The sequence below is a fragment of the Lampris incognitus genome, chromosome 9, assembly GCF_029633865.1.
Source record: "Lampris incognitus isolate fLamInc1 chromosome 9, fLamInc1.hap2, whole genome shotgun sequence".
NCBI classification, from domain to species: domain Eukaryota; kingdom Metazoa; phylum Chordata; class Actinopteri; order Lampriformes; family Lampridae; genus Lampris; species Lampris incognitus.
Window position 1 is genome coordinate 25777254 of NC_079219.1, and position 22650 is coordinate 25799903.

General features: G+C 46.0%; 1 protein-coding gene across 1 annotated transcript in view; it reads right to left on the reverse strand.

Annotated features, from left to right (window-relative positions):
* Positions 1-22650, reverse strand: part of LOC130117622 (intermembrane lipid transfer protein VPS13B-like) — a 457273-nt gene that overhangs the window by 123145 nt on the left and 311478 nt on the right. Inside the window, exons 35-38 of the mRNA XM_056285747.1 lie at positions 17246-17581; positions 16110-16530; positions 15726-15863; positions 6699-7088 (exon numbers count right to left, since the gene is read on the reverse strand). Of these exons, the coding sequence (XP_056141722.1) occupies positions 6699-7088; positions 15726-15863; positions 16110-16530; positions 17246-17581 (1285 nt within the window). The remainder of the gene's footprint in view (positions 1-6698; positions 7089-15725; positions 15864-16109; positions 16531-17245; positions 17582-22650) is intronic.

Below are 22650 nucleotides of genomic sequence, written 5' to 3' on the forward strand. Positions count from 1 at the left end.
CTGAGAGATTAGGGAGGGTCTTGTTTCATGGACCTTAGGACATCTGTTCTCTCTCTCTCTCTCTCTCTCTCTCTCTCTCTCTCTCTCTCTCTCTCTCTCTCTCTCTCTCTCTCTCTCTCTCTCTCTCTCTCTCCCTTCTTTCATTGAACTATAAATGCCCCCCTACCTTAGGGAGCGGCGAGTGGGGGGAAGGATGGAGGAATGTGGGCTTCCACTTGCTTTTCATTAACACAGGATCTGGTAACACACCTCACTGTCAACCTAATCCCCTCTCTCTCCATCTTGTCCCCTGGCAGAGCAGGCCGCCATGACCAGGTACACAACCACAGATGGTCCCTGAATGAGGGGCAGAGTGCAGGGTCTTCACCCCACCGCAGTGTAGACGTACACTGATGAGGAGCATGGGGGCAGGTGCAGGGTTTGGATGGAGGGTGGATGTCAAAAAAAAAAAGAGACACAGATGAGACCCCTTCTGTCAGCCTGCTTTTCCCCTTTTACCACATGTTGTCCATCTCAGCCTCCATTAACGTTGTCTGTTCATCTCTCTGGATCTCTGACATCAGTTCGGGCTATCTTCCCCCCTCATCTGTTGACTCAACAACAACGGCGCCCGTTTATCCACCCTTCTCATCGACTTCTTCTCTATTTCCTCTCCTCCTGTCACGTTTCATCGTCCTCCGTTCTCCCTTGCTTTCACAGCTCTCCGTTTGAGCTCTCTCCCGTCTCTCTCTCACTCTCCTGGCCCAGTGGCATCATCCTGAAGTCTACTGCTGTCCATTAATCTCCTCCTGCCACTGAGTACTGCAGAACAACAACAGCAGCGGCAGCAGCAGCAGCAGTAGTACTACATTCTCCTGTCTCGCATCTCTCATGTACGCTCCCTCCCAGGGGGGTCATTCCCACTGACTTATGGCGGCGGCCCCGGCGCTCTACCTTACAGAATGGGAATCCCAACCTCTATCATTTCAAGGGATGTGTTTTCTGAGCTACGAGGCAGTGTGTGTTAGAGGGGGCCCAGGGTGGTGAGTGATGGAGGTGGTGCACTTAGAGACTCAAGAGTCCGTGGATACATCTATTGTCACCGTCGGTCCGTCTGAGTAATTGGAGACAGTTTGTCTGCTTTCGATGGCAACGGATCTGGAAACACTATTCGCAGAATCCCGCAGGGGGGAGAAAGAGCTGAGTGCAAGTGGTGACAAAGATCTATCAGGGTGATAAAATTATCCGCAGCTGAGAAAAACTAACAACTCTTTCTTCTGAAAAACAGATTTTACCGGCACATAATAGTTTTTTCGGAGGATGTTAGGCACAAGGTCAACACTGCAGACTTTCTCTTGGATTTTATTTACAGGTGCTGCTCTCCTGTAAGGTCACAGGATACTCCAAATGACGTCTCCGGGAGATATCAGGCCCCTCTGTAATGAGATCGACACCATGCTCCTCTCCTCCCATGAGTCCCCTGACAGCAGCAGAGTGAAACTCTATCCACTGTACACTCCTGTTGCACAAGGTGACGGTCTTTGTTTATGGTTATCTAGTAACAAACAGACTTTCTACTGTTGTGTTCTTGGGTTGCTAACGAATGACTAGCGTTCGTAGTCAAATCTGTGGTTCGGTAAATATCCGGGCTCCTGATCCCAGCGCTTTTTTTTTGGACCCCCCCCCCTTTTTTTTCCTCCCCAATTGCACTTGGCCAATTACCCCACTCTTCCAAGCCATCCTGGTCACTGCTCCACCCCCTCTGCCGATCCGGGGAGGGCTGCAGACTACCACATGCCTCCTCCGATACATGTGGATTCACCAGCCGCTTCTTTTCACCTGACAGTGAGGAGTTTCACCAGGGGGGACATAGCATGCGGGAGGATCACGCTATTCCCCCCTGTTCCCCCTCCCACCTGAACAGGCACCCGACCGACCAGAGGAGGCGCTACTGCAGCAAACAGGACACATACCCACATTCGGTGTCCCACCCACAGACACGGTCAATTGTGTCTGTAGGGACACCCGACCAAGCCACAGGCAACACGAGGAATCGAACCGGCAATCCCTGTGTTGGTAGGCAACGGAACAGATGATCCTGGCACTTTTCTTTCTGTCCGGTAACACTGTGATGTTCCAAGTACAGCTCTGACTCTGTTTTAAGGCCCTGCCGATACCCACAATAAAGCATCCATGAAGACAGTGTGTGTTGATCACTGCTGTCTGTTTACGAGGTCTGCTGTAAACAACGGACGAACTCTTGGTGACAAGAGTATTTTAGAAATGTCTCTGATGCACGAGGAAAGAACAGAGGCTAAAAATAGAGCAAAGCCATCTCCAAAGTGTCAATACTGTCTTTTTCCATTGCGTTGCATGCCCAGCATTTTCGGCTGTGTTTATCGAAGTCGGCCCATCAAACATGGATGAAAAGCTGGTGAAAATCAACGCGGGGCAGCCGCACCGAGCATGGTCTCACTCTGCAGTTATGCAGATTCACGTAAACAAAGTGCAAATTGTTTGAGGCTTTAATTAAATTTTTCGACAATCACTTTATCTGGAGTAACCCTATATAACAACATCTGTACAGCAGATGCAGGCGCTTAGCGAGCCCAAGCTCCATTTTCTGTCGTAGCCACTCTCGAATCCCAAACTGCCAGGATGCTCCGTGGCTCGGCAGACCGAGGAGCACGCTGGCTGCTCACATGTACGGTAACCTGCTGTACACAGCACGTCTCTCCCTTACTCACACCCTCACGGCTCTGTTCTGCTCTCACGCAGGCCAATTCAGCATCAATGCCAAAAAAAAAATAATGAAGGATTGAAAACAAAATTAAAATACATCAATAAATACAAATTCCTCCCACCCCTAAAACAGTCACGGAACGGACAGATTCGCACCAAAAAGCACTCAGCATTTGGAAGCCCTTCAATTTACATTAGTGACTCTGATTACAATACCTCTTAAAGAGGTGTTGATGAAGGAATAGGTTTGGTCTTAATAAAAAAACAAAAAAAACACAAACATCTCTAAATTGCACATCTCATTTATGAACTGTTAACACACACATGCACATGCATGCATGCATGCACACACATCATGCAAGCACACATACACACATGCATGCATGCACGCACGCACATGTAAACAGATATGTTTCTCACTCTCACAAAAATCCTAACCAAACCTTGCTCCAAGAGCAACACAAACATCTCAGGTTACAGTTTACTGACAGCCCTTGATGCTCTTGGCTGAGAAGGGCTGAGCTAGCATGTGTACAGAACAGCAAAACTGGAAGTGATATTAGAAGCAGCAACAGCGGCACTTTTTTCCAGCCTTGCTCTGCATAAGCACACGTGACCTTAACAAATCCTCTTGAAAGACAGAGACACCCCATAATCCATAGCTGACAGCGTGAGGGGTGGGCTGTCTAAGTGATAGAAATAAAGACACCGAGAGCGAGAGAAACAGCACATGAATATTAGGACAGTCCAGGACGAGAAGCCAAACAAGAATTTTAAGTTGTGGTAGAGTTTATCTCTCTATACTAAAGAGAAAAATGAAATATTCTGTATTTTTGAAATAACTATCGAGAAATATTAAGCAACACTTTTTTAGTTAAGGGACAAAAACCTTGTGGTTTAATGTTTTGGAATAAAACTTACATAGTATATAGATCTCAACATCTCCATATGCTTTATAACCACATAACTGGAATGGATTTATATAAGTACTTATTCTATTTACATGACCCACAGAACATCTGCTCAAAAAAACATGTTCCTAAACCAACATGTGAGTTTAGATTCTCATTCCTAATATAAGTTAATATGAGCGAATGACAAGAATTTCAAATTGCACTGGATATAGTTCCATATGTCCACATCGGTACTTATTTGGTTATACAATGGTATGAAACACAGTCCAATCCACCACTTACTCCTACATACAGCTGTGAGTAACTCTATACCATTTTGAATCAGACTGGATACAGGTAGCATGTTCCTGTTGGCTTCAATTCAGAGTGAAAGATACTTCAAAAAATAATTTAAAAAAATAGAAAAGAAAATCTTATTCTCTACGTTACATCAAGCTGTTATCTCTCTTATACTAAAAAAGGATAAAGATCCCCTTGTTTGCAGTAATTACCACCCCATCTCTGCTTTGTGCAGAAGTCAAGCTTTTAGCTAAGATGCTGGCAACACGTCTAGAGTCTGATGATTATTATTTCCACAGACCAAACGGGGTTTGTTAAGGACAGACACTCTTTTCATAATGTCAGATGGCTATTTGATATATCATACTCGCCTTCATCCTCAGATTCCCCAAAATTGGTCATTTCAGTGGATGCTGAGAAGGCATTTGACCATGTGGACTGGCCCTATCTGTTTGATGCACTAAAAAGGTTTGGTTTTGGTAATACATTTATTTCATGGATTAAACTTTTATATACATCCCCCCTAGCTTGGGTCCACACAAACAATGATTATTTTCCCCTCAAACGTGGAACTCGTCAGGGCTGCCCACCTTCTGCCATCGAACCACTGGCGGCTGCTGTCAGGTCTCGTCAGATGCAGGGCATCTCAAGGGCAGGCTATGAGCATAAACTGGCCTTGTACGCTGATGACCTTTTACTGTTTATCTCTGATCCAGACAGATCTATCTCCCCAGTGTTTGCCTTGTTGAAGGAGTTTGGGCAAGTTTCAGGTTATAAGTTAAATCTTCATAAAAGTGAACTCATGCCCATTAATGCCGCAGCTACAGCGTATCCCCTTTCAAAATTGCCATTTAAGACATACATGTATCTGGAAAGATTTAGATATCTGGGTATCTGTGTAACTAGGAATTATTCAGATTTTTTAAATGTCATTTCTCCCCTCTGCTTTCTCGACTGACTCGAGACTTCCACCTCTGTCTCTTGCTGGCCGGATAAGTTGTATAAAAATGAAGGTGCTTCCCAAATTCCTGTATCTCTGTCAATGCATACCTGTTTTTATCCCAAAGCATTTCTTCCACTCACTTGATAGTTTGATTTCTCAGTTCATATGGAAAGAAAAAAAAATCCTAGGATTTGTAAAGATGTCCTACAAAAGCCAAAAGAATTGGGTGGTCTTGCATTACCCAACTTTTTATTTTGCTATTGGGCTGCAAACATTCTCAGTATTTTGCACTGGTGTCATACTAACAGTCAACCCCCACTGTGGTTGCAGACTGAGGATGCCTCATGCAGTTCCTCCTCCACATTGTCCCTCTTGTGCCTCCCCCTGGCATTACCGTCTCAGTCATGCTCAAGTAATAAAATAGTTAAAAACTGTCTCAAGATTTGGACTCAATTCTGATGTCATTTCGTTATCCCTGGCTGAGTCCTGATTTCCCCATATAAAAAGCACACAGTATGTAGAGTATGTTACTGTCATCAAATTGTCTTGTTTTGTCTTGAAAGTTTTTTGTTGCTTTCTTTTAAAAATCATGTATATGGGCTTTATGTTATGCTATGTTATGTTGTTCTATGTGTTGAAAATCTTATGAATAAATCATATTTAAAAAAAAAAGAAAATCTTATTCTAGTATTAAGGTATAAATTCTTCTGTCATAACATCTTTGAATATGGTAGATCCCTCCAAGGATCCGAAGTTGAAATTATATCACTCTGTTGGACATATATCTCAATTAAATAATATTCTAAGACTCAACATTTGATGGAAAAACTTATTGAAGTTAATATTCTTGGTAGTTTGGTAATGTGGCTTTTAGTAGTGGGTCTGACCACAGAGAAATGATTTTAACTTAAATGTTGGATGCCATGGAAGCAGCGGTAGGCATCGGGACTCTGCACGGCAGCGGAAATACAATCACCAGCTTAGGCTCAGAAGACAAGGGCTTCCCAGGTCACACCGGGGGCCGACTGTGAGGATTGCTCAGCTACTACAGCAATGACATCTGATTCCATGTGGATCTGTTCTCTATTGTGTAAGGCAATGACGCTCGTGGGTTCTGAGTTACGTATACAGTGGGGTTTTGAAGGAATACAACAGTCTGAAAGGGATAAAGCAGCGTTAAGTGATGGCTCTGTTCTGCAACAAACACATTCACTAATGCCACTTCTACAAGACTGTAAGTCTAAGAGAATATTTAAATCGCTATGAGAATATATCCATCCATCCATCCATCCATTATCCAACCTGCTTATCCTGCTCTCAGGGTCCCGGGAATGCTGGAGCCTATCCTAGCAGTCATTGGGCGGCAGGCGGGGAGACACCCTGGAGAGGCCACCAGGCCATCACAGGGCTGACACACACACACATTCACACCTAGGGGCAATTTAGTACGGCTGATTCATCTGACCTACATGTCTTTGGACTATGGGAGGAAACCGGAGCACCCGGAGGAAACCCACGCAGACACGGGGGAGAACATGCAAATTCCACACAGAGGACGACCCGGGACAACCCCCAAGGTTGGACTACCCCGGGGCTTGAACTCAGGACCTTCTTGCTGTGAGGCGACCATGCTAACCACTGTGCCACTGTGCTACCACCCTATGAGAATATACGTGTATCTTTATAAAGTGGCTACACAAATATATTTATAATACAGATAATCCTAAGAACTCAGGACTCCTGTTGCACATAAATGGTAGTTATGGAACCATACAAAAAGGAATTCTGATAAAAAAATAAATAGATAAATAAATAAATAAATCTGTGTGTGTATGAGTCACCTTCTATTCTGGGCCCGGGCTTCATGTTTAGACTCCCTGTCATGGCCGACACCGACAGCGTCACGCAGGGCCTCATTGGGTGAGTCTCCGTCTCCATGGTAACCACCATCTGGGCAGTGCGGAGGGAAACTTTGTGGAAGGACAAGGCCAGCACCCTGAGGCCAGATGCCACACTCAGGGCTGAGGCCTGGCAGTTGGGGTCGGAGCGAGAAGGCGAGGTCCTTGGCAACGCCTCGGGGGTGGACGAGGTCTTGACGGGGGATGGGGGTTTACCAGAGGCCTCCCACACGTGATCTGGGAGGACTTTCCCCAGGTAGGCCTTCGCCTGCTCCAGCTTAGCCAGTGTAGGATTCATCTTGAGGGGGCGCGCTAGCTCCACATTCAGTTCAGCTGTATTGAGGAGAGATGGGGGGTGGTGGTGGGGGGGGGGTGGAAAGGGAAAGCAGAGGGGAGAGAATAGGGGAAAGAGAACGAATGAAAGAGCATAACTATAGTGTTCACAGGAGCGTTGACAGAAAAGCTTTACAAATGTAACCTCCCCCCGTAGCTCTATTACCAATAATATTAAATCAAGATCCAGTGTTAGCTTATCATCATTTATCACTGATAATGGGTAATAAAGGTTGCTGACATTGCGACATATTTCTATCCAGTGGAGTCGGCTTTGTCAGCATGAATAAGGAGAGGAAGCCCCCGGCCAATGGCTCAGTCGGTCTACACTCAATACGTTTCCTGAGAAGGGATTTGCTTACCAAAGTGATGCTGCAGAAAATGCTTACTTAACTCGAGAAAAAAATGACCCAGCATCAGCTTTTCATGAAAAATGACATTAAATACGACAAAACATGATTTTGTTTCATGACTACACAAACTAGGATGTATTCTTTTTTTTAACTTTAAAGCTCTAAAAGGGAAACCTATACTGTCGTAATATTTATTTACATGAGCTAGCATTATTCTTTATGGTCTAGCTTGCTCTAAAAGATGGGAGTAGCTCTTCCGCTCACCATTACTTTCATTTATGAAGTGGCGAGTGAAGCGGAAAACAGAACAGGATGGGGAGAGGACTGCATTTGGGCAGTTGATAAAAAACACGGCTTTACAGCTGAGGAGAAACAAAATGACCTCACGACGGGATAACACAACGCGAGGCATGAACATGCACACCCGATTCCCTCTTCCTGGAGCTCTCCGAGGCTCTGTTGTGCACGTGCTCCAAATCCTACATGTTTTCAGTTTGTGAATGGAGGGGTTAAGCCATTATCCACTTCTTATGAATTGCAATGTAGTGACAGACGATTTCCCTGTTGTCAGGGCTGAACGCAAGGCTCTTAAACTATTTCGAACTGCGATCAAAACTGAATGAGTAAAATCAATTTATTCACGCTCTGGGGCTAACCCGCCTTCAAAAACGCTCGTCAGAAAACCCATTAAAAGCAGGACACAAGCTGTTGTGGGTTGACCCAATTGTTAAAAAAAAAAAGAAAAAAAGACACGTTACATCAACGTTGTAGGTTGCAAGTAGATCGTTTGTGTGTATGCCGTAAGATGTTGCATGGTACCACGTATCATAAATCACACTTTGAAGTCTACTCCCTAACCACTGAAATTTGCATGCAAGGATGTGTCAAAGCACAGCTGGGTCTACTCTCATCACTCACTCAAAAACAAGCACACACGCACGCACACGCACACTTTCCAGTCTGTTTCTACATGTCTGATTGTTACATTCTAACGTGACACAGTGGAACAGCAGAATAGAATCTCTTCTTCATGCCAACCACATAAATCCTCGAGTCCTCGGCGTACTCCCGATCCATTTCTCTCGAACCGTCTCTTTCTCCTCCGTGCTCCAGCCTTCAAACACTTGACTGGAATTTACAGAGACAGACAAATTAACTCAGTGCCGTTTTACACCACTTCCATTATCCCATTTTTCCACTTGGTCATGATGATGGGAGCGGGAAGCCGCTGCAAGCCCGCTGCAAACAAGTGCAGCTGGTTCTCATGCTCTCATCAAGACTCCAGTGTTTGGAGGGTTTTAAGGGGTTTAGGCCCCCAGTCTGTCTCCGTCCCAGGTAGGAGCATGGGATGACATGAGGGAGAGAGGGCTGCCAAGGCAAATGCATGGACACACAAACTCAAACAAATCAACACACACACAACACAAACACGCAATATCTCTCTCACACAAACACGCACCCTCTCTCACACATGCACGCACACGCACACAGCATGCTATGATGGTGCTTCCTTATTTAATCCAGTGGAAGTGGACCAGATGTGGGGATGGAGGAAGGTAAAGTGGAATATGCTATGCAAGGTAGCTTATCATATATATATATATATATATATGTGTGTGTGTGTGTCTCCTTCCTCACTCCCTCTCTCCTCATGTAAAGCTGTTTCTGATCACCTTGGAGTGGGCCAGGGCCAGGGCCGGAGCCTGTGCCTGGCCTGGTTCTCGCTACGGAGACCTGCTCCTTATTATGGGCTGTCCTTCCTCCCCTCTGCTTCCCCGCCGCCCCCCGCCCTTTCTCCCACCCTGTCTGCAGGGGGTTTATTACCTGCTTAACCTGTCAGAAGCCCACCTGGTCCGAACAAGCAGTGCTGTGAACACAGCTTTTTGCTACCAGGGAACTTCCATATTTAACCCCTATTCACTGTTCACTTAACCTAGCAGGTCTGTCATGAATATATTTCCTGGCTTTCAGATAGGGGTGCAACACAGTTGTATATATCCCAGGGATGGTGCAATGATTAAGACCACTGTGTTTGGGCCCACGTGTGTCTCCACTGATGTAGAATAATGGACTGTTTAACATTAAAGATGACATCCATTAATAAAATATTGTTTAAAAAAAAAGACAACAGCTGATGTTGAGTTAATTTATGTTGTGCATGGGACTGTTTCGCCTTCAAACTGTTTGTGGCTTATCCTGAGTGTGTGTCTATGTGTGTACACAGAGAAAAGCTTTGTGGTTTGTTTTCACATTACGAGTGACAGACTGACCAATGTAACGTGTTGGTTTTAATTTGCTATAACTGTAATATTATATTGCATTATAATTCAAGTCAATGAGTAAACGGCCATCAGTAAGTTAGGGAGCTACCACCAGAGACTAGCCAAATCTAAGACAGCCTCGGTTATTGATTTGTTAAGTTCTGTGTTATTTAGTGCTTTTTGTTGCAAAAGTCAATTCCATTGTCATGGGTGCTCCGAGAAGCCATATTAGCGTGTTAAAGGTAACAGAAGCATCACTGACATCTCAGTTTTTCCGTTCTTTAAGCTAAAAAACATATGCAAGGCCAGTAAAATTTGAGCCATGCTAGTAAGATTTTCAGGCTACTTGCCCTACCGGCTATCACGCTGAATCGTTCCCTTTGTGCCTCAGATGTAATCCCACCTGAACACTCTCCCCTCACCTTCACTGTGTCCCTCTCATCTTTTCTACCGTCCTCATACGATGACAATGATTTATTTGGCAAAATGCTATGAAAGCGTCACCAGTCGGGGCTTGAATGGGTTTTGTCTGGGTATGGATGGGTGTTGTCCCTTCCTGTGAGCGGAGCAACAACACCTGGTGGAGTTCCTCTCCAGTCCCTGGGTGAATACTGTAAAACTCCAACTTGTAAAACCAAAGGACAGCAGTGCTGTTTTGCGGTTGTCCTCCTTTTTTGCATGCTTACTGTACATTTCCAGCCTCTCTTGAGCTTCCAAACTTCAACATACTGCACACAGAGCAAGTACGGTCCATAGGTAACACATTAGTTCACAAAAGTCCAATATGGTCACTTTGCAGTGACCTGTGACTCTACATAGTTGAGATTCAAATGACCGGGAAACTAAACAATGATATATTTAGATTTTGTTAGGGGACAAACAATTTTTTTGGGTCACTTTTCCCTGTCTACTGACAACAGAATGACAGGCGGTGCAAAGTATATGTGGATCTGAAGTAGTGTGAACTTTGAAGGAACTCTTCATGGAGGTCCCTGGAGTATAGGGAGCCATAGCAGCCTCCCTGTTCCCAGCTCGCCCTTCTGCTACGGGGCCCACATCTGCAAAACTTCCCCCTAGCTCAATCCAGCAACCAATGGAGCACATCAGCGCTTTTACTGCCATGGAACAATGTCAAAATATGAATCTTCTGCAGAACACTAATAAAATAAAAGCACAACGTGTTATATGGCCATATGTCTAGTACATCCGTGTTGTTTTACTAAGTTTGGTGCTTTCTCTGGAGTTGGTGCATGTATCTACATGTAAATGTGTGTGTGTGTGTGTGTGTGTGTGTGTATGAGACAGCTTTTACAGTGATGTTCCATGTGGTTTCATTATTCTGGCCAAGGAGGAACAGTGAGATGAAACTGAAGCCCCACTGCAGAAAAAAACACATCAACTATTTACAAGCCTTAAAAGACTTATAAGTTCTACGGGCTAAGCTGCAAATCCTTATTTTGATGGATCGAGATATAACTTGATACCATGATAAAGACTTCTCTAACCAGTACACACCACCACACCTCTTTAACACTAAATCTCAACTACTAGAATTACCTGCAAAGACAACTATTTCTTAGCCACCCCTCTGACAACTCTATTCAACATGCTACCTTTACCATATCACTTCCAAATCCAGCTGAGCTTTAGGTGGGCAGGGATACGGAAGAGGCTTTATAAGAAGGGAAATATCAATTAGTGAAAGAAATATGGCGGCACTTCCATCGCTAAGCAGGGTATATCAAAAAAGAGCTTTCTCGGGAGAGCCCGTCTCATACGCATACTGGTGTTTTTATTGGTGCGTGTGCATGTATATGGCTTCAGCCTGAGAGTGAGGGGCTGTTTTAACCCTGAGACTGCTGGGAGAGGGGCATGCCAGGAGACAGCAGTGGGTCTGGAGGTGGAGCAGCGCCGGTGGTGTTCACATTCCTTTAAACACAGGCTTTAATATGAACAGGCTGGGGGGACCGCAGACTAGCCCTTCTCAGGTGTCAGCCTATATTAGCACTGTGGAAAGTGGGAGATCAAGGTCTGACACACACACACACACACACACACACACACACACACACACACACACACACACACACACACACACACACACACACACACACACACACACACACACACACACACACACACAGATCAAACATGTTTTTTGCCCAGGTTATTGAGCCTGTTTTGGCAAGGTCACGTGTGATGCCATACCCGCTTTGTACATGGTGTTGTGTGTGTGTGTGTGTGTGTGTGTGTGTGTGTGTGTGTATTGCACACGCACATGAGCACTGCTAACACTGTTTTCATTCCCACCCACCTTTGATATCTCTAGCCGACTCTCACACTTGACTCTTTGACAGCGGACTGCTCCTGTCAGCTACAGGTGGCAATGTGTCCAATTACACAGCGCCTGCCTGTGACGGGTTATGTTTTTGCATCTGTGCTTGTGTATAAATGCACATCTACATCTGTGTGTGTGTGTGTTGCTGGGGGAGCCATCATTCCTTTGGCGATATCTGTATTCTCTGCAGCACCAGGTAAGGCCAGTGACACACACTTCAGATGCCATCTGACTCAAATTAGAGTGGTTACGGATGGTTCGGAGGGGCACGGGCTTGTATACAGTAACTGACAACATTTCTGTGCTCCCATAGCTTGATGGGATCCAGGGACCCCGCAGAGTAATGGTTCCAATTTGTTCTAGCTAATCTATCACCTGCTGCCTTTCTATGGAGGGGTGATTGCTTGATGTGGTAGCGGTTGCCGCTCTGGACTGGCTCACTGACCCACTCACAGACCTGAAAACTGAGTCAAAGATATATGAAAATATGACACGAAGGGAGGAAGGTGTGTGTGTGTGTGTGTGTGTGTGTGTGCGTGTGTGTGTGTGTGTGCGTTTGATGATCAAACCTTGAACCTTTTTGGTGCTAAACCTGCCATCTGCGTTTTTGCATTTAGGTGTATATACAAAGTGTATAATGTGTGTGCGTGGGTGTGTGTGTGTGTGGCGGTTGTTGTGTGAGGGTCAGTGTTGAAACCTCATCCCATGTACAGTACATGTGCTAAAAGGGTTTCCTATCCGCCATCCTTGGGAGGGCAGCTTTGATTGGTTTCATTGTGTGTTGAGTAAGTGCTGCCGAAATTGCAAGCACATTGCTGTAAACACACGGGGGAGCGGAGAGACGCGGCCTTGCGGCAGTCTGGTCTCCGTTTGCGCCTCGTTGAAACAGATTGGATGTGAAACATCGCCGAATCAAAGCAGAGCCGCCCAACTAGATACACATGCACATTGCATGGCATGCGCACGCGGTGGCACATGGTCAGACTGAGACTGACAGAGAGATACAAACACAGAGATGAACCATCTGCAGGGACCTGTAAATAAAACACTGGAAGCTTCTATACAGGATTCCAGGCTGTCATCCTCATGCGCTGGTCCTTTTTCTTTTAATTTTTTTTATTTCCCCCCCTTTTTCTCCCTAATTGTACCTGTCCAATTACCTCACTCTTCCAAGCCGTCCCGGTCGCTGCTCCACCCCCTCTGCCGATCCGGGGAGGGCTGCAGACTACCACATGCCTCCTCCGATACATGTGGAGTCACCAGCCGCTTCTTTTCACCTGACAGTGAGGAGTTTTGCCAGGGGGACGTTGCGCATGGGAGGATCCCGCTATTCCCCTCAGTACCCCCCCCCCCCCCAAACAGGCACCCCGACTGACCAGAGGAGGTGCTAGTGCAGCAACCAGGACACATACCCACATCCGGCTTCCCACCCGCATACACGGCCAATTGTGTCTGTAGGGACGCCTGATAAAGCCAGAGGTAACACGAGCATTCAAACTGGCGATCCCCGTGTTGGTAGGCAACGGAATAGACCACTTCACTACCCAGACGCCCATAGTGCTCTGTTCCTTTCCATCCTCATTAAATGAGTAAGATCAACTCAGCAGAATCAAATCATCTAAGCGTTAACTAAGAGGCTCCCTGGTCTCTTATTAAGGTGAAGCACTTGTGATGTGGATGATTAAAAATGAGACAGAACTTTCTCATCTTTGCTCGCAGATCATTTCTCTTTCTCTCAGGAACGATGTTTTATTAGCCTCGTGAAGTAGAGAGCCACATCTCTTTTCCATGCTCATACGGTACGAATGCCATATGTCCCTCTACTTCAGCCTGACATCCTCCATCAACTTTCTCTCCTCCGCCATCTCTCGATGGGAGATCAGCCCCCTTTAGACACGAGCCACCCATTTAACCAAACAACCACATAATACTTTATGTACGTGTGGATGTGCGTGTGTGTGTGTATGTGTGTGTGTGTGAGGGAGTGAGTGAGTGAGTGAGTGAGTGAGTGAAAAAAGAACCAGTAGCATGTGTGGTCAATTCTAGATGTTTCCAGCAGTGATTTCCAACAGAGTCTGACCCAGGGCAACCTCACACTGAGCCTGGATCCTATCTGAGTCTTGTGTTCTTGCACACGCTTGTTGTGTGTGTCTGTGTGTGTGTGAGAGAGAGTGTGTGTGTGTGTGTGTGTGTGTGTGGGAGGGAGTGATGATGATTGAAGTCATCCCAGAGAGATAATTCCTAACTGGTTCAAGGTAAACATCTGACTGTGATTGTCCAACGTCAGCTGCACAACACGGTACCTATCTACAAATGCACCTAACAAGAGTAATCATCTCTACAGATAACAGCTGTCTATAATCAAAGTACACATGACAAGGTGAGAAGATAATATGAAATTCATTGTTTTCCGTATGAATTCTCAGTCATGAAGGGCCTGGTAAAGGACAGAGGCTCAATAGCATGGGTGCAAGAGCTGCGTCGGTCTGTCATTATAGTTTGTTATTAATATTTTCATAGTGAGGGGTATACCTCATCACTTATGAATGCATTTATAAATAAACATTTATATCTATATATAAATGATTAAAGATTTCTTGGAACCTGACTCAAGCGCCGATGCTGCCCATCCCTCACAGAAATACTCTTGACAGTCATCTGAGTGTCTATTTCCTGTGGAGCTACCAGAAGGGTTGATGAGCCGAGGCTGTGTGCTGTTTGAGAGCAGCGGTGAACCAAGTGCTGCATTGTGCTGTGTGATTCCAGGTGGACAGAGGAGCCCAGGGCCTTCCGCTCCAGCTGAAAGCAAGACAGTCTGTGCGTGGGTACAACAGTTGTGCTCAGTCCCGCAACGATCGTCAGCAAAACCTATGGCCCAGGCTGGAGCTGTGTGTGTCTGTGTATCACAGCGTGAGACACCGTGTAAAAGTATTCAAGCCTCGGTGTGACAGAGATGATGGGATGTGGGGGCGAATATGATTATGTATGTGTGAGAGAGACCATATGTTACACTGTGTGTGTGTGTATGTGTACTGGTGGGTTGGGTTCAGGGAGCTGACACATCAACTGAGTAATGTCCTACACCTACACAATCTTTCTGACAAAGCCTCACAGGGACATGCTTATCAACACACTCCCAAAGCCCAGTCAAACCGTCCTCAGGACAGTACTATTCCACCATACCACTGTGCGCAGTATTGTCAACCGCACCCGTGAGTCAACACACACACACACACACACACACACACACACACACACACACACACACACACACACACACACACACACACAAACAGACAGAAATCCAGCAGCTTGTGGTCTCATAGACACAGTGAGTGATATTAGGGCTGACCTGTAGAGAAAAACCACAACTTCCCTCCTGCAGCTCATCATCTGCACACACTGTAGAAAACAAGTTCTTTGTGTTCTGTCTTTGGCGTGTGTGTGTGCACGTGTGTCCACACAAGTATAGTTTGATATATTTGTGTGTGCCTTATGTTTGAGTGTGCCTGCTTTCTCAACTGCACCTGGATATGGATCAATGAGTATGTCTCCCATTAGAGTCAGTCTCTTTATCTGACTGTGGGCGTGTGCGCGCGCGCCCATGTGTGTGTGTCTGTGTGTGTGTGTGTCTGTGTGTGTGTCTGTGTCCATGCCAATTTCAGTGCATGTGGACAAGTCCCACCTGGTCCATTGAGGAAGTCTTTGATCTGCAGACAGAGTAACGGAGGAGGGATGCCTGTCCTGCTGTCAGCCTGTCCAGCTACTGTCTGGAGCCAGAACACGCTGTAGTCCAGAGACTCCGGGAGAGTCTTCCCTGAGTCTGGACAGAGGGATAGCAATGGAAAGATGGAGAACAGCAACATCAGGGGATAGCGTGCACAGACAGCAAAACAAAAAAGGAAGACACAGAGAGAGTAAGAGAAGGAAAGAATCAGTGGGGGAGTGATTTAAGGTTAACTCTCAATATCTGGTCATTTAGGCAGAAAAAAAAAGCCACTACTACTTTCCCAATACCCAACAGACACATTCCTGGACAAAGCACCACTCTCTCCACCCTCTATATCACCTAGGCACTTGTAGTTGGAGGCAACTCCTCTTAATGCCACATCAAAAACAGACAGCTCCATCCTCTGCTTGCGATGGTGGCAGCTGAGCAGGACTGAGGGCTGCACCACCTGGAGGTACAGCAAGGGCTCCAGCACCAGGTCCTCGGCCCCTCTCCTGCCTGGCTGTCTCACGATGGTCACACCCAGGGCCTGGCGAGCCGAGGAGCGGCTCGGGGTTGGCAAGCCATCTAAGGAAAGCAGGCTGCCCCGCAACAGGGGGGATGCTGGTTGGGTCTGTGAGGTGTTGCTGTTCAGCAGGTCCTCAGCGGTCAAGCCAGCCAGGGAGTCCTGAGCAACGGGGGTCGGCTCCGGGGCCAGAAAGGCTGAGGCTAAGGGAGACTCAGTGGGAATCTCAGGCAGGTCAAGAGCACTCTTCCCCACCTAGAGGAAATTTAGTGGTACAACAGATAACTTGGTTCAGTTGGACAGACAATACGGTAAAATTTCAACAATTCGAAAGTAATTATCGTTACCAGGGAAGCAAAGCTTGTGGCTTAGTAATCTATAACTCTGTGGCTAGCCTTTTTTTGTCTGGGCTAATGCGAACCTCTCTGCACTAGACAGAGTCTGAAAGGGATCTAATGAAGATGGTTTGGGATGGCAGCTAAATAGTGCTGCTGGGCTGGTGCCCAAAAGTCTTCAAGTTCCATCTTTGTCTATAATGCAGTTGGATGTAGCACCTACATTAAGAACAGGCTAGAACTGGATCATATTACCCCTCTTCTATAAAAAAGAAGTGCTTTAAATACAGAGTATGCTTTTACATTTAAAGGGTTAGGAACATCAATACGGGCAACAGACAGATTAAAGAGATATAAACAATGACATAATGGAGGAGTTCTGGTGATTAAATTGAAGTATATAAATTTGAATTCTAAAACATTACCAGTCTATCTCCTAATGGTAATTCAAAATAGGGTGTACACACAGTAATGCACTTAATATATAGTAACCCACGTAACACATCTTCACTATAAAGTAAATATCTATCTTACCTTTGTTACTGTGCACTGTGATAACAAGACAAAAGATAAAGTGACGAGTCCAAGACCCATGACTCATTTAAGAACTAGCATGCCAAGGGCCTTTTGTTTACCTTATCCCCAGTCTCCTTCTTCTCCGGTGTGGCAGGGGGGTCATCGTCGGAGGCCTTGGGGGGACTGGAGCAGGCGTAGGTCATGAGAGACAGCTTGCTGGCTGTGAGGAAGATATCAAAGGGGATGAAACTGAGGTTCTTAGTGATGGTGGACTTTTGGGAGGGTCTGGCAATGCGGTGGTGGCTTGCCCCACTCTGCTGCTCGATCTGGACGATGCGGATGCGAGCGCTGTCGCTGCCGAAGCCACTGTCCTGCCCTGCACCGCTGTGACGGGATGAGGAGTCCACGCCAGCGGCAGAGTCCAGACCACTGCGCTGCCGCTCCTGCCCATGTACCTGTGGAAAGAAGAAACCGGGATACTGAAATGTAAAGTCAGCCTCAAGTAGAGTTTTCAGCCAACGAACTGCAGTGTTAATTCCAGGTAAGTGAAATCCTTCCACTTACTCGGTGTACACACTTTTCATATTTACATTCAAGATTATCTTCCCCCCAGTTCCCCTTCCCCCTTGAACAGGCGCCCCAACCGACCAGAGGAGGCACTAGTTCAGCGACCAGGACACATACCCACATCCAGCTTCCCAACCGCAGACACGACCAATTGTGTCTGTAGGGGATGCCCGACCAAGCCGGAGGTAACACGGGGATTTGAACCGCCAATCCCCGTGTTGGTAGGCAACAGAATAGACCGATACACTACCCAGACACCCCTTCACACACATATTTAACATCATATCCAAACAATCATGAATGCAAAGTCACCATCCAGGCATGCCAAAAGGCAGCTGGTGAAACACCTCAAAAACATGTGCAACAGCCTGACAAATGAGATGAACATGCAAACTCAGTTTACATGAAAACAAATTATCGCTCTATCTCAAAACAAGCCTCGACGCTTTCTGCTTTGTTAGCACTACAAAGAGGGATCACGGCATCAAATACAAAGGCTGAGAGCTTCTCTGGCAGGTTTGTTTCTTGTTTAGATTCTCTCTTTACAAGAGGACACAAACCGAGTAACTCGCTTGATTGAAACCATGGACAAATTGACCAAAGTGGCGGAGCGCTGTATAGTCACAGCTAGAGACATTAAAGGAATGCTAGGGGGCTTTTTCTGCGGTTTTAAAAATAATTTTGCACTTCTTACAATATTGGAAAGCATCTTTAAAAAGAATGGTCTTACCCCAGCAAATCAAATTGTTTCGTGCAGTGACTCTGGTATTGTGTATACGGGGCAGGGATTTTATGCTTGGCTCCAATGTAACGGATGTCAGGAGAATTTCAGCCATTGCGGCAATAAAAAGCTTTCAGTGACAGATGATATAAATCATCGTAAGTAGGTTGCCGGGCTTCAAGCGAAAATAAAAGCAGGCAGCTTTTCTCTGCAACTAAGACATGCCATCCTTAGGCCCATGAAGAGGCCGCAGTGGGCTCCCACGGGACAGCGATGACACAAACATAAAGCTAAATGCTACCTACTAGCTAATAAATCACTGGACATGTTATTGAGGAGCTGACGCGTGTGGAAACCCCCCCCCCCCCGAATAAACAGAAGCACTTCTCGAAAATTTCCCAAGTGCATGAAAAAAAAAGAGAAAAAGAAACCTTGGTTAAAAACAATAACACATTTCGCTTCTCTCCCACACAGTACGATGTGGAGTTGGGCAGACGGAGAAGAGTAGAAATGAGAATGGATACAGAGCCATACAGCCAGGAGCCTATGTAATGTAAGGTTTTCCCAGGCGTGTGCGCTGGTCTGTTCAACCACTGGGCCACATCAATTAAAATGCTCCTATTTTGGCTACAGGCTTGTCAGGTGTGTCATGACAGACAGGGCTTATTCATCATCTTCTCCACTAGCATGTCAAATACAATTACCCCATTACAACCTCCACCCCCATGTTTCTCACAGTACCGCTCTCTCGTCAGCGCTAATGGGTAGGACGTCAGTTTTAATTAGCTACTGCTGTCTTTTAAAACAGGATTATGATTAACTAAAAAAAAAAAAGAAAAAGAAAGAGAAAACAGAGTGTGAGAGAAAGAGAGAGATGGAGCGAGTGAGAGAGAGAAAGAATTCTTGACAGATCCAAGGTGCATCCCATGCTATTCCACCCTTGTACGCTCTGACCAACCTTCACATGGTTCCTATTACAGCATGTACTCTCAGCTGCCGCTCTCTCTCCCTCACGCTCTCTCCCTCGCTCTCTCTACCTCGCTCTCCCTCGCTCTCTCTCTCTCTAACACTCCCTGAGAATTTTAAATGTATATTATTGCTGTGGCAAAGATAGTGTTTCAAGACCTCCAGGCATATACTAAACCCACTGGCAGCACATTAGACAAAATGCTTGACTTATTAGATATTTCCTATTCTAAACAGTGTCATCAAAGGCTAAGAACAAGAGCCATATAAAAACGCCACAGCATGCCTGTGTGTTCTGTTCCGCTCCCCTCTGCTCGGCTCTGCTCAGTTCAATCCGGGCTCATGTGTAGGGCTTCTATAGGATTGGCCCTTCCAGATTCCTCTCCTCTAGCCGGCCTAATCAGGACAGGATGTGTGCACTTCTTCTTGGTAGAAATGTAAGATTTTCCAAGCATCGGGGAAGGGAAAGAGGGCAGACAGGGCCCGGACCTTTCTCCATGTGTGTCAAGTTACAGTGTGGGGTTGATATTGGTATTAAGGTAAGACAAAATTGTAGAAAAAAAACAAAAAAATAAAAATAAAAAAATAAACCAAAACAAAACAAAAAAACAACAAACAAAGGAAAAGGTAAGCAGCGTCTTGGGCCAACCTCCCCGAAGAGCAGGTCTCTTTGTCGGAAGGGACAAATAAGCCGCACAGCTGCTGGAAAAGAGAGAGTGAGCCAGGGTATGCTGCCAGAAACTCTCTATGTTTCTCTCTCTCTCTCTCTTGCTCGCTCTCTCTTCCCAAGCCTCTTTCTCTCTCCCGCTCTCTTCCCAGGCCTGTACACATGCATTTACAATTACAGCAAATATCCCATCTTCTATTTAACCGCCACTACTAAGAGAGTGCCCCCTAAGCAAATTCTTGGTCTATATTTAGATGTGCTTACAAGTGGAATAATGGATAATGGGGAACACGATCGGGGGGGGGGGCACAGGAAAAGGGACAATGAGAAAACACACCACAGTGCACAATGTGTTCATGGTTTGAATGAGGGTGCATGCACACACATGTAGACAGAAAGACAGACACACACCAAAGTGTTTTTTTTCCTCCTAGGGTTTGATGTCAAATGTAGTCTAAAGCACCCGCCTGTTTGAAAGTCGGTCTCTCTCACACAAGCACACACACATAGACACATGTACACACACAGACAGATAGACAGACATGCATACACACACATGCACACACACACACACACACACACACACACACACACACACACACACACACACACACACACACACACTAAATACAGTGCTGGCTACTTTCCTGTCTCTGGGCTTAGTTATATTCCCACTGGGCTTACTTGTTGAACAAGTGACCAGGTATACATAGAGAACATACGCCTAAGACCCTATGGTCTATATGCTCTCAAACATCCGCCAATTTATTCATTGACATAGGGCAATAAATTCAGAATACAAACATGCAATGCAGCCACAGGCCTGATCCCAGATGAAATCCCCGTTTCCAGCCATTACTTTCTATTATACTATTACATTATGGCTGCACTGAAGCACTATTTCCAGATCCCTGTGCAATCACTCTTTGGACACATTTGATCATGCGCATGAAGGAGTGTACACACACACTCATGCGCACACACACACACGCAAACATGCACGCGCACACACATGCCTGCATGTGCGTGCACACACACACACGCACACACACACACGCGCGCGCGCGCACGCACACACACACACACACACACACACACACACACACACACACACACACACACACACACACACACACATAGAACCCCACCGGCTGATCATGAGGTCATCCCATCATAGTCGTGAGACAGAACATTTTGGAAAATGGACGATAATCCTCAAAGTGTGAAACCATGAGAATCCAAAGTGCCAATCACTTCAGGGTGCATCTGTATGACTTCTGACCCCTATTTCTGTCAGTACAACTCAAAAGAGGTTGGCTAGAGCACGGCTAATGTGCGGAAGCAAATGTCATATCAAGCAAATGCCACCCATTTGCAGTGTTGGCGGGCTGGCCCAATATGACTGAATAACATTTACTTGTGAATACTGTGTTTTCAGTCAGTCGCTTCCAGCTGAAAAATGAGTAGGTCACAGCTCAGGTTTAAAGATCAGGAAACATGAAAATCTGTTTGTCTTAAGATGGTGGGGAAGTTGATTATAGGTGACAGCACAGATTATAATCAGTGCAGTTTAACAAAGACAGGTGAGTAATATGCACTGTAAAAGGAAGGTCTGTTCAGCAGGCCAACACTCACTAAGGGCTGTGCCTGCTGAGCCAATCAGGGCTGACTGTGTAGCTTGACTTAGATGAATGAAACAAAGCATCACAACACATGAGAGTATGTTTACAGGATAATACAACATTGTTTGAATTTCACCACGAAGCTTCCATAGCAAATCACATGAAATAACAAGCCAGCTTAAATTTCTTTTTTTTGTGGACCCCCCCCCTTTTTCTCCCAATTGTACTTGGTCAATTAGCCCACTCTTCTGAGCTGTCCTGGTCGCTGCTTCACCCCCTCTGCTGATCCGGGGATGGCTGCAGACTACCACATGCCTCCTCCAATACATGTGGAGTCACCAGCCGCTTCTTTTCACCTGACAGTGAGGAGTTTCACCAGGGGGACATAGTGTGTAGGAGGATCACGCTATTCCCCCGAGTCCCAGAACACGTGCCCCGATCGAACAGAGGAGGCGCTAGTGCAGCAACCAGGACACATGCCCACATCCAGCTTCCAACCCGCAGACACAGCCAACTGTGTCTGTAGGGACGCCCAACCAAGCCATAGGGATTTGAACCGGCAATCCCCGTATTGGTAGGCAACGGAATAGACCACTACGCCACTCGGACACCCCACCAGTTTAAATTTCTGCTCAAAGACTGACCTGTTACAAGACTGAGCAGGAAAAATATGGATTAACAGTTAATGATAGTGACATAAGAATAGGCAGCTCCACTGAAAACACATACGCACACCCACACACAGAGTGACTACCACAGCAGAACACCTCTGGTGAACTGCTAGAAGTCTGGTGGCGACATCATCAAAACAGGAGAGCACTGGTGCATGGAAAGGTCATCTAAGTAATGTCAATTAGAAGCAAAAACGTTGCTAATTACAGCAAAAGATCAAGGGGAGGGTGTCATGAGAACGCTGGTGTCAGAGTTGAATGAGTGGGATCGGCTCCTTTACATCATTAGGGGAGATCGCTACTGGAAGCC